This window comes from Bison bison, unplaced genomic scaffold, assembly GCF_000754665.1.
Source record: "Bison bison bison isolate TAMUID 2011002044 unplaced genomic scaffold, Bison_UMD1.0 scf7180017864508, whole genome shotgun sequence".
Classification (NCBI taxonomy): Eukaryota; Metazoa; Chordata; class Mammalia; order Artiodactyla; family Bovidae; genus Bison; species Bison bison.
In genome coordinates, this window is record NW_011495064.1 from 2,978,722 (window position 1) to 2,991,169 (window position 12,448).

Below are 12,448 nucleotides of genomic sequence, written 5' to 3' on the forward strand. Positions count from 1 at the left end.
ATGCAGAAGACCCAGGGTTCCATCTCCGGGTCAGGAAGATCCCCTGGAGGAGGGCATGGCAACCCACTCCAGTGTTCTTGCCTGGAGAATTCTATGGACAGAGGAACTGGTGGGCTACAGTCCATGAGGGTGCAAAGAGTCAGACTTGACTGAGCAAGTAACTTTCATTTCAGAGAAAATGTAGGTTTTGGGGGCAGCTTGCAAGGGAAGAGCTGTGCAGTGACCCCCTCCCTGCTCCAATCTTGCTGATGGCGCCCGCCTCATGCATGCTGCACACCCCTCTTGAAGTGGCCCTGGAAAGTACATCTGGGGTAAGAAGAAACTTCCAATTAAGCACACTCAGTCCTGTCTGACTCTGTGACCCCATGGGCTGTAGCCTGCCAGGCTCCTCTGTCCATGGGATTTCCCAGGCAAGACTGGAATGGATTGCCATTCCCTTTTCCAGAGGATCTTCCCGACCCAGGGATCGAACACAGGTCTCCTGCATTACAGGCAGATTCTTCACCATCTGAGCCACCAGGGAAGCCTGATTAAGCACATACCCCACCCTGACTGCCTTCTGGCCTCAAAGTGCTTCAAAGGACAAGGACTCCCCATGTACCCTCCTCCTACCCACACTCCCTGTGGCCATTGCAGTGCCAGCCTGGGGAGCTTCAAGGGCATTTTTTCACTGTTTCCAGAGCCTTTAATGCTATAACCCCAGCCTAGACCCAGCCCTCATATATCTAGCCCATAGCCATACGTGGCATCCTCCCTATAAATAAGCATCAATCTGCTTCTGAAAGTAGGGCTCCTCCGACGACACGGCCTTGATCCAACATGCCTGCTCCATCTTCATGGGAGCAGGGAGTGTGGCCTCAAGGTGCCCCAATGTCTCACCCCCAGCCAGGCTCAGAAGAGGTGGTACCCGCCCCTAGCCCCCAACACAGGGCAGGACTGAGGGGGCTCTCCCTTGATCCTGGGCTCTCCCTGCCTCCTGCCAGCCCCTCTGTTAGATGTGAGTGCCCACAGCCTGGTGGGGAAGGTGCTACCTAGGCTCGGTTGGAGAGGCAGCCAGCCTCCCTGGTCCCCTCCAAAGACAGGTGTAGTGAATGCATCCTTCCACTTGCTGGGCTTCCACCCCAGGGTCACCAGGGATGGGGAGGTGTCATCAGACCCTTCGCTGAGGAAAGACAGACAGGTGGCCATTGGAGCCTGGGAATCAGCCACTTGAGCAAACTCCTGCCTATCCCCCTGCTCCCTGCCCCATGCTCTCTGTCCCACGGCAGGGAATCTGGGCACTCTGGTGACCCAAATAGGCTTTGGGAAGGACCACTTCTCATCCTCTCCAACCACTGTCAGGCTGGGAGGCCAGTAGGTATCTTCCCAGACACTGCAACTCACAGCAGCTTTTTGTCTGCTGGCCTGTTTTCCTTGAAAGGCCACGCCTCCAGGACTCTGCAGAACTGAGGCCAGGGCTCCTCAATCCCATCCTGCCCCACCCTCCGCATGCTGATTCTCAGCTGGGCCTTCCCTGTAGAGGCAGCGCCACATCCACCTATCCCTGGGCCCTGCTGGGTACCACCCTTGGTTGAGGACAGCCAGAAAGAACCCACAGGAACCCACGAGGCTAAGCCAACACCCAGGCTCTGTGTCGTCACCCGCTGCGGTCCCCCAGCCCCACCCAGCCCCAAGACCAGCAGCTGGCTCTCGGGGCAGTGGGGGCTGTTACATAACTCAACTCCCTGCTGCTCTCTGCCATCTCTTTCTCCCCTGCACACACCCCTTCCCCAGCTGTCTGCTCTGCTGAGCCCTTTGTGAATCAGAGCCTCAGGCGCAGTAGGGCTTCCTCCCGCCCTTCCCAAACTAGCTCTGACCTACCAGTATCATCCTGCTCCACCAGGGCTGGCAGAGCTCAGTCCCAGACCTGCAGCCAGCCAGCAGTAGCTGCTGCTGTTACTCCCAGCCACGTGTGAGGGGGAGGCCGAGGCAGAGACAGGCTCTGGTCCACCTTCTGTCCCACACCAGGCTACATACTGGTCCCTGGATGCGCCCTGAGCGCCTGCATCGCCAGTCCTTTCCAGGACTGTTTGCTCTGCCAGAAACACCCTCCTCACCTTTCTTTCTGTGCTTGGCGGAGCCCTACTCTCTTCTCAAGGAGTTCATCCCTCACCACCTCTCCTCCCTTGGTGCCACTCTCACGTCCAGAGGCTATACCACAATGGGGTCTGAGGGCCTGTTGTACCACCTCTTTCATCAGAGCAGACATCCCTCCTCGGTCCGCAGTACCTGGCCCAGATTGTTGAAAAGTGAAGGGTAATGGCAGTAGGCCTCAGCAGATGAAATACACATAAGCTTTTTTCAGACAGGTGGTGCCCAAATGAAGGAACCCCCAGGGATGTCCTTGAAAAGAGGGGCCATGGTGGAAAGGTGACCTAGTAGCATCTTTTCCAAGAAAGGGGAGACAGTTGTCCTATCCTGGCCGTGAGAGGACAGCAGGAGATGCACCATGTTAGCTGAAAGCCCTGGAACCACTTCTCCAGGTCTGAAAGGCAAGACTGGCCCCACTGTCTCCTGGGCCAGGACGCCAGCAGCTCAAGCTGCTGCACTTCCTACCCCGAGAGCCCATGGGGACGATCCCCAGCCAGGCTGCACCCACCCCCAGCTTTCCCCAGAAGCCCCAGCCTTTCAAATCCCCAGGGATCTTGCCCCCAGACCACCCTGTACCACCCAGCCTCCCCACCTCCCCAGACCCCTCAGCGTGCCCTCTGTGATGTCAGTCGGTCATCCTCTCTCCCCCCATCATACCTCGCCCGACAAAACCCCAACCCTGGTCAAACCTAAACCATCCACCCTGCCTTTGACCAAGCGGCTGCTTTTTCCAGAGCAAAGCGCTCACTTGTCGGCTGGCTTCGCTTTAGATTCGTGACCACAGATCTCCAGATGTTCCCAGTGTGCTCACTTCCCCACGCCTCAGAGTCGGCATCTGTCTCCTGCTCCTCTTCCTGCCTGCGCCCTCCTCGCAAGCTGTGGCTTTGCCTTCTACTTAAGAGAAAAGGGAAGCCAACCCACAGGCACGCATTCCCCGCACACCTGCCTCCAAGCCGCGTCTCGGCTCTTGGGGCAGGTCCTCTGCATACACCCTGGACCTCGAGTCCTCTCGTGTCCCCTGGGGCTCTGCTCTGTTGATTATCCCTTCACCAGCTGTCACTCCCTGCACTTTTAGGAAGCCCTCCACACCCTCTGTGTGCATGCATGTGTGTGCTAAGTCACTTTGGTCGTGTCCAACTCTTTTGCGACCCCATGGACTGTAGCCCACCAGGCCCCTCTGTCCGTAGGATGGATTCTCCAGGCAAGAATACCAGAGTGGGTTGCCATGCCCTCCTCCAGGGGATCTTCCTGACCCAGGGATTGAATCCGCGTCCCTTACCCCTCCTGCATTGGCAGGAGGGTTCTTCACCACAGGATCATCTGGGAAGCCCCTGCAGCCTCCACATTCTTGTCTGCCTGGTCCCTGTCTCTAGCCCCTCAGCTTCTCCCTTCGCCCTCCACTGAGCCCACCCCTGGGCGTCACTCATGCCTCCGCATTGCCAAGGGCCAGGCTCGCGTCTGTGTCCTGGTCCCAGGCAGTTTCTCAGCCACATTTTATACGACAGACCCTTCCCCGGGGCCACTCCACAGGCCCTGCTCCCTCCTAACAGGCCACTCCTCCTCAGCTTCCTTTCCCTTTCCCAAACCCCAAATCAGAGATTCCCACTAAGACTGGTTTTTGCCCCTTCCCAGGGACGTTGGGCAATGTCTGGAGACATTTTTGACTCACCACAGGAGGCAGGAGGTTGCTACTGGCTTCTAGCGGGTAGTGGCCAAATATGCTACCAAAACACCATACAAGGTCCAGCACAGCCCCCTCTCCCCAGCGAAGACTCATCAGTCAGAAAATGCTGCAGGACCAAGACTGAGAAACTGCAGGGAGCGATTCAGCACTGGTTCAGTCCTGGGATCCTTTCCTTCTGCGCCTGAACTCTTCTTGGGGAATTTCACCCGGATGCTAATCACTCTCCAAAGTACGTCCCCTGCCCTGAACTTTAGGCTCACTCAGCCCACGCACTTCCTGACCCACCCATTTGACATCCAGGAGCCCCCAACTTACCTGGTGGCTCAGCTGGTAAAGAATCCACCTGCAATGCGGGAGACCTGGGTTCGATCCCTGGGTTGGGAAGATCCCCAGGAGGAGGGCATGGCAACCCATTCCAGTATTTCTTGCCTGAAGAATTTCATGGACAGAGGAGCCTGGAGAGCTACAATCCACAGGGTTGCAAAGACACGACTGAATGACTAAGCACAGCACAGCCCCCGACTTAAAACACCTATTTCCCCTGAACTCTGTCCCCTCAGTTCTCAAGGCTGAGATGCCTTTATCCCCTGCTCATCCAACGGCAGGTGTGGTTATTTCAACCTCCAAAACGCACTCCAGAGCACCCACTTTCGCCCTTTCCCATCATCCCGTCACTCTCGCTCGCGCGGCTGCAGGGGCTACCAGCTGTTCTGCCTGATTCCAACTCGCTTTTCAAGGCACATCCAGAATAACTTTTTTAATATAATTTTGTCTATTTGGGGCTGCTCTGAGTCCCCGCTGTTGCATGTGGGCTTTCTCTAGTTGCGGTGCTCGGGCTTCTCACTGCAGCGGCTTCCCTTGTTGTGGAGCACGGCTTAGCTGTGGCGCACACGCTTAGCTGCTCCGCGGCTTGTGGGATCTTCCCAGACCAGGGATCGAACCTGTGTCTCCTGTGTTGGCAGATGGATTCTTTACCACTGAGACACCAGAGAAGCCTCTGAATGACTTTTTAAAATTTTAGATCAGGTCTTGTCACACCTCTCCTTAGCAACTCCCAGCAGGGGCCCCTGTTGCTCTTGGAATAAACCATCCCTCCATGACTGAGCAGGCCCTTGCCTGCCTCCTCCTTACCTCCCACACACACACCTCTCTCCACACACGCTGGCCTGACACACCTTGCTCCTTCCTGCCTCAGGGCCTTTGTACTGGCTGTTCTTTCCCCAGATGGCCCCAGGATAGCAGCGTCCTGCCATTCAGGTGAAATGCCATCCACAAATGCTCCCTCTTCCATCACTTATCAACCCCAGATGCTTCATTTGCCTGTTCACTGTCCATTCCTCTCCCCATCCCCAAATAAACTCCGTGAGAATAGAAAATCTGCCTGTTCCCTATATTATTCCCAGTGCCTATAACGGAGCCTGCCTGGCCCCCAAATACAACAGATGTGTGTTGGGTGAGTGAATAGACTGATGAATGAGCCCACAGAGCTGTGTGGTCGGGGACTGGCGAACAAGTCGCAGGCCGTGAGAGGTGGCGGCTAGCCCCCTGGGCCCTGGTTGACGCCCCAGGTCCCACACATGTCACACCCTCCATGCTGGGGCTCCGGGGACCTGACCATGACTGGATCATCAGGACAGTGTGGGGCTCAGGGGACAGGCCTGGGCCCAGAGCTGGCCTGGGGCCCGGACTCTACTGACAGGCATCTTCTTGGGGACGACAGGACAAGGACAGCCTTGTCCCTGATCACCACCAAAAGAGAGTAAGCAGTCTTCCCCGTGAGGCATCAGGATCAACCAGCCCCACCGCCCTGTACAGAGAACCCAGCATCCAAGATCAAAAGCCGCCTGTTGATGGAGGCTCATGACAGCAGCCTCTGCGAGCTGGGCGGGTCTCGCAGTGCAGAGCACATCACCTCCTCTGACCCACAGTGGCCATCGGGAAATCCCAGCCTGGTGTCAGCGGCCTGGCTCACTACTCAGAGACCCACAGGTCATGAGGCAACCATGCTGATAAACAGGCACACGTACCATCTCTAGCCTAGGGTTGGCCCAAAGTCTTTTCTTGGGAATCTTCCAGGGGAGCGGTCACCCTGCTAGGATCATGGCCAGAGCCCTACTTCTCTACTGTAAACTGTGGCACCCCACCTCCCAGGTCTGGAAGCAAGACAAGGGACAGCATCTCCACACCACAGTCCTTCCCTGACATTCACACCTGAACTCAGGCCCTTGCGCAGTCTCGGAAAATCCTTGACTCAAGACTGAAGCCGCAGATAGACTGAGGGCAGAGGCTCCAGGCCCCCCGACACAGTGAAGAGGACAGCAGAGGGCGCGTCTCAGCCCTGCTGCTCAGTCCTATTTCCTTGGGCACACCAGTTTGCTTCCCCGAGTCTGTTCCTGACTCTGAAATGTGGGTCTCAGTGCCTAGAAGGCCCCTCCCAGGGCAGTCAGGGGAGGTCAAGGCACCGGGTATGAGGTAGTCAGCACAGCCCAGCACCAGACTCCTGGAGCAAGTTCCCAACTTTATTTCTACTTTTCCCGAGACATCAGGGGGACCTGGCCCCACTGGGACGGGCAGGGGCTCCTGCTGCCCTCCCACCCAAAGCAGGCCCCTAGACCTGCACGGGGTCGCTCACTGCAGTCCCTAGAGACTTTCTGGACCCTGAACAGCCCTCACCAGGGAGGCCCGCAGCTGAAGGAGAGGAGTGGGGATTGGCTGAAGAAAGACAGTCAGGGTGGCCCCGCAGCCCCTCCCCACCTTCCAGGGCGTCCTCGGGCCAAGTCTGGGGGCGCGGGCTCTGAGCAGAGGCAAAGTTCCTGGAAAGCGCAGCGCGGGTGACAGCGCTTTGAGTCCTGACTTCAGGTCCTCATGTTCTTGCTGAGTTTCCTGCAGCAAATTTCCCTGCACCTAGGGCCCCCACCTCTTCACCTCCCCGGGAGGCAAGGGAGGAAGTGGGGCTCTGGAAGCCTCCTGGAGCGCAGGGCTGCGTTCCCAGGTTCCCAGCGCTCAGACAACCGGGAGAGGGGCTGCTCCCAGGGTCCCGAGCATGGGGCGGCCTGAGGGTTCGTTAGTCCCTGCGGGGGGCTGCGCCTCAACCTCAGAGGGGCTCCCGGGGCCTTCAGGGAGGCCCAGCCCTCCAGGTCCCTTGTCCCTGGAGCCGTCGAGAAGTCACCTCCCATCCTCCCCTGAGGCTGAGGCAGGAGATGAGAGCCGGCAGAGTCAGCACTCCCCTGACTGACCTAGAGGGTCTCTCTGTCCTAGGAGCCCTTGGGGAAACATGACCAGGAAGGAAGGAGCAGAGAGAGGGGCCCAAGCCTCAGACGGGGGAGCCAGAGAAGCTGGAAGGCAGGGGTGCTGCCCAGAGTGGTCAAGGGCCACAGGCTTGACCTCTGGGTGTCCTCATACAGCAATTTCTGGGTGCACGGGCCCCTGGCAGAGCAGGGTTCCCCAGAAGAGCCCAGACGGATGTGGATTGGTCTTCTTCTAGAGATGGGGCACTTGGTGCTGCCGGGGTGGCGCCAGGGCAATGTCAGGAAAGACTGCCCCAGGCCTTGGCCTCAGGGAGGAAGCTGGGGGCTGACGGGGCAGGGTCAGCAGAGGCCTTCACTTGGGAATTCCTCAGGGCGGGGGGCTTCCATGCACGAAGGCTCTCTTCAGACCTGGCAGCAGCGTGTTGGTCATCTGTCCCGAAGCCTCTGGGGTCAGATCTCCTGGATTCCTCCAACAGTGCCTTAAGAAGCTGCTGCAGCTGTGACCTAGAGCCAGGAGTGGGGCTCCTACCACTCCCGGGGGTCTGGAGCCCTAGAGCAGGAAAGACAGGTTATGTCCCAAAGTCACAGAAGGACAGTGTGAGAGCCAGAGCACCCTTCAGCCTGTTCATAGAGACCTAGAACCCACCATGTTCCTGCCATGCCACTGCCCAACACCTTCGAAATCCTGATTCCCAACTCCCCAGAGAGACAAGAAGCGTGGAGCCACGCCATCCCCTCCCCACTTGGCCCCAGAGGTCACTGTCAGACGGTCAGCCACTGGGACCCTCAGTGACCTCCTATCATACCCTGGCTCCGCTGATGGCCAACCCCCTGACCGAGCACTGCAGCCCTCAGCACAACCCCCCCGGGGCCACTCTACACAGCAACACCTCATCCCTTACCTGTATTCAAAGCCTTTTCCAGAACTTCTACACTTGCAGCTATGCCCTGACCCAGGGTGTCAGCAGGACACACGTGACTGTCAGGCCCATGAGCTCAGCGGGGTGGGTCCTGCTGGCCCTTCACCGCCACTCCCAGACCACAGCTGGCTGCCACCGGCTACTTCCTAAGACTCTTCATTTTGGGCCCAAGTTATCTGGCTGGCCAGCCACACCCCCTAAGCACTGCTTTGATCCTTGCCCATTCTCCAGCTGCTTCCTAATGAGGCCGTATCTTCCATCTGTGAACACTGGCCCATCTGAGTTGACACGCTTCATTCAGCCAGTGAGTTCCCAGGCCGCTCCCCGCCTGGACCTGCAGAAACCACGCCCCCTAAAGTCTTGGGCCCCAGCAGCCCACTCTCTGACCTCTGCCTCCTCTGCTTCCAGCCCACTTGCCTCAGCACCATGACCCCCCAGCCCCGCTGAGCCCCAAAAGCCCATCTTCTTGCTCCATAGCCTCTTCACTTCCAAAACACCCTCCACACCTGGCCTGGGTCCCCAAGACATCCCCAGGCACCCCCACTCTGGCAGAACTGCCACAGCACCCCAGTCCTAGAGGACAAAGTGACCAACCCGGGCCACCTCCGTCGGCTGCCCAGCACCACCGCGCCCCCACCGAGTGTCTCTCAGAGGTTTCCTCTCCTGTGCCCCAGTCAGCCACTCCACACCTTTCCCTCCCCACACATCCTCTTCTCCCCAACCTCTCACCTCACTCTTGCCATCAATGCCTGGGACGGAAGCCCCTCATAGCACATCAAGACCACACACCAACTGGTGTCTGCTCCCATCTTCTTCCTTGCCACTAGGTCCAAGAAAGTGCCTCTGCTCCCAAGGAGAACAGCTCCTTCTCGAATATTCTAGATATTCTTCTGCCCCATGAATCCATTCCCCCTTCTCCATGGGGTCATTATTTCCATACCCAAACTTGCTTGTATATCCACTATCTTGATGCACTTTCCATTGATCCATGACCACTTCTAGCCACCTCTCAATTCTGTTCTTAAAGCTAATCAAACCTCTCAAATAGTGACCCACAAAACTCTTGCTATTGTCTCTTATTGTTTAATGTTTAATCTTTCTAATATTTGATATCATAGGAAATAAGTCTGCGAAATGGTGCTGGAGCTGCATAATCACATGCAAAACGACTGAACTATTAAGCACAGCGCACGTCCACCTCTTTGACACTCCATGGACTGTAGCCCACCAGGCTCATCTGTCCATGGCGTTTTCCGGCAAGTGTACTGGAGTGGATTGCCATGTCCTTCTCCAGAAGGCCTTTCCAAACCAGGGATTGAACCCAGGTCTCCCATATCACAGGCAGATTCTTTACCATCTGAGTCACCAGGGAAGGCCTGATGTACATGCAAAATACATTGGATTAAATCTACATGACCTTGAGTTAGGCAAATTCTTCTTAGATATGACACCAAAAGCACAGTGATAAAAGAAAATGTAAGTTGGACTTTGCTTATAAACATTTGAAATTTTGATGCAAAGAACACCATCTAGAAAGTTAAACAACCGATAAAATGTGAGAAAATATTTCTAAATGATATATCCTATAAGGGACACGTATTCAGAATATACAAAGAACTCCCACAATTTACCAGTAAAAGACAACCCAACCAAAAAACAGGCAAAAGATTTGAACACTTTTCCAAACATATACAAAAGACCTATAAGCAGATAAAGAGGTGTTCACAGCCATCCAGGAAACGCAAACCAAAGCGACAACAAAATGCCACTTCACACCCACTTGGGCATGGTTATAACCCGAAGTGGTGACAAGGGCTTCATATGAAACTTCATATACCTGCTGGTAGAAGCGGAAAAGAGTGCAGCCAGTTTGGAAAACAATTTAGCAGTAAAGTATGGAGTTACCAAAGAACCCAGAAATTTCACTCCTACGTATATATCCAAAAGAAAAGAACATACATGTCCACATAAAATCTTGTACATGAATGTTTGTCCCAGAGGAACTAGAAATGGCCCAAAGATCCTTTGATAATGGATAAACAAGATGTGGCATATCCTTCAATAAAAATGAAATACAGTTGACCCTGAACCACACAGGTTTGAACTGCATGAGCGCACTGATGCGTGACTTCTCAGCAAATGTTCTACAGTACCACACGGTCAGTGGAATCCTTGGATGTGGAGGGCTGACTGTGAAGCCGTAGACAGTCAGAGGGTCTGTTGACAGAGGGTCAGCGCCACTAACCCTCAGACTGTTCGAGGATCGGCTGTACTGATATGCTATACCGTGGATGAACCTTGAAAACAGAATCCTACGTGAAAGAAGCCGATCACAAAAGACCGTCTTGTATGATTCTGTTTATACGACATGCCCCGAGTAGGCAAACCTACAGACACAGAATGTAGAGTGGAGACTGCCTACCGCTGGAGTTGGGAGTACACGTGTGCGAAAATACTAAGGAGTAGATTGAGTCGTGGGGTATACACACGCCAACTTTGCAAGCTGCCAAATTGTTTTCCAAGATGGTGAAGCATTTATACGCCTGTCAGCAGAGTATGGATGTCATCATCGCTTCATCATCTTATTTGTATTCGGCAGTATCTGACTTCTAAACTTCTGCCAACTTAAGGGATAAAAAAGGGTACTGTGGTCTTTATTTGCATTTCCCCAATTACTAATGAGGTAATGGTGATGAGAGAAGGTCACCAGGGCAACCAACTTCAGAAGAATGTTTCTTCACAAGACGAAATAACAGTTGCCAACTGATGGGTATCTCACAAGCTAGAAGGCAGTCACCTGGTCATGCCCAAATGCAAGGGAGACTGGCAAATGTAGACTTTATCCTAGCCAGCCATGTGCTCAGCTAAAAATCAGTGGGCCTGGTACTGTAGTCAGGGAACTATAGTCAACACGTTATAATAACCTGTAAAGGAAAAGAATACTCGAAGGCGTCTCAATTCTCTTTCCTGTGGATCCTCCTCACGCCTCCTGCTTCTCCCTTGCACAGCCACTGCCCGATTCTGCACTCTCACCCCTGCCTGGGCCAGCTGCATCTTTTTAAAGGCTTAAAATGTATTTTAATAAATTGATGCTGCATTACAATACAACTGACTTTTGTATATTGATTCTATTCACCTTTAAAAATTCTTATTAGTTCTAGTAATTTTTTTGTAGATTCCTTCAATGCAGATTGTCATCTATGAATAGCGACTCTTTTCTTCCTTCTCAAACCTCAAGACTTCATTTTTTGTTGTACCACAAGGGCTAAGACTTACTACATTGTTGAATAGATGAGACAAGAGTGAAAAACTTGTCTTAATGTTTTGACATTTAAAATGATTTTTGGTCTGTTTTTTTTGTAGGTACGTTAAAGTTAGGAAAGTGACCTCTATTCCTATTTGCTAACAGTTTTTAATCATAGCTGATTGTTCAGTTTTTTTCAAGTGCTTTTTCTGCATCTGAATGGTGAGCCCCTGGGCTGCCCTGCTCACCTCTACAGACTCACCTCCTAGCACTTGACCCTCACTAATTCCACTTCAACCTTCTTCCAGCTCCTCCAATCGCTCTGCTCCCTGTCACTCACCTTTCCCACTGGGCTCGTGGCCACTTGGGCTGCAGTCATAAAACCTGAGGACCCGTGCAATGTCCGAGTTGCTGAGGTTCCATCGCTGGCCAATGTGGACACTGGGGGCCCAGAGTGGAGTGATGGTGGGCAGCCCGCGCCGGCTGAAGGCGAGTCTGAAACCCAGGAGGCAGGGGCCTGAGTCCAGACTGGCTGGGCTGGCAGGACAGTGCAGAGGGAAGAAAACCAGAAAAGGGGTCCTCACCTCCCATAGTGCATCACTGAAGAGTAGTCATAGGGCACCAGCATGTTGCTGCTCTGAGATTTGATGAAGTTCATTTCAAAACCTGAAAAAAGCACTTGGCAATGGGGAAGGGGGCCAGGGGAGGAAGGGAAGGTGGCAGGGGGTTCCTGGAAGCGTCCAGCCCACCTGAGGGGGTCCTACTTGGCGATGGGGAAGGGGGCCAGGGGAGGAAGGGAAGGTGGTAGGGGGTTCCTGGAAGTGTCCAGCCCACCTGAGGGGGTCCAAAACTACAGCCAGAGTGCATCTCCTCACCCCACCCCCGTTTCTGATCCCTGTCTCTTCGGTGCCCTGGGAGGGTTCCAGATCTGCGCCAGCTGATGTATTAATACAAGCACAGGGACTTGGTGGCTGGCCCGCCATCGCCTCCTAAGACTTCTCTCCCCCGTCTCTCCTCCTCTCAGGCTCGCCCTGTGTGAAACTATCTTTATACTAATATAGTCCAGCTCTCAAGAAGTCCCACGCTGCTCAGAGCCTTGGATGCCCACTACCAGTGAGACCCAGTGCCTACTCCTCACCCTGCTCCTCCTCCCCACCCCAGGCTTGGAGACCTGTGAGCCCACCATCCACCGGGGGTATGCCCCACCCCCAGAAGCAAAGCC

General features: G+C 54.7%; 1 protein-coding gene across 1 annotated transcript in view; it reads right to left on the reverse strand.

Annotated features, from left to right (window-relative positions):
• Positions 1 to 5,672: 5,672 nt before the first annotated feature.
• ASTL (astacin-like metallo-endopeptidase (M12 family)) overlaps positions 5,673 to 12,448 on the reverse strand; it is a 16,851-nt gene continuing 10,075 nt past the window's right edge. The window contains exons 7-11 of the mRNA XM_010829850.1: positions 11,811 to 11,892; positions 11,567 to 11,721; positions 7,471 to 7,612; positions 6,569 to 6,627; positions 5,673 to 5,785 (exon numbers count right to left, since the gene is read on the reverse strand). Coding sequence (XP_010828152.1) covers positions 5,673 to 5,785; positions 6,569 to 6,627; positions 7,471 to 7,612; positions 11,567 to 11,721; positions 11,811 to 11,892 — 551 coding nt within the window. The remainder of the gene's footprint in view (positions 5,786 to 6,568; positions 6,628 to 7,470; positions 7,613 to 11,566; positions 11,722 to 11,810; positions 11,893 to 12,448) is intronic.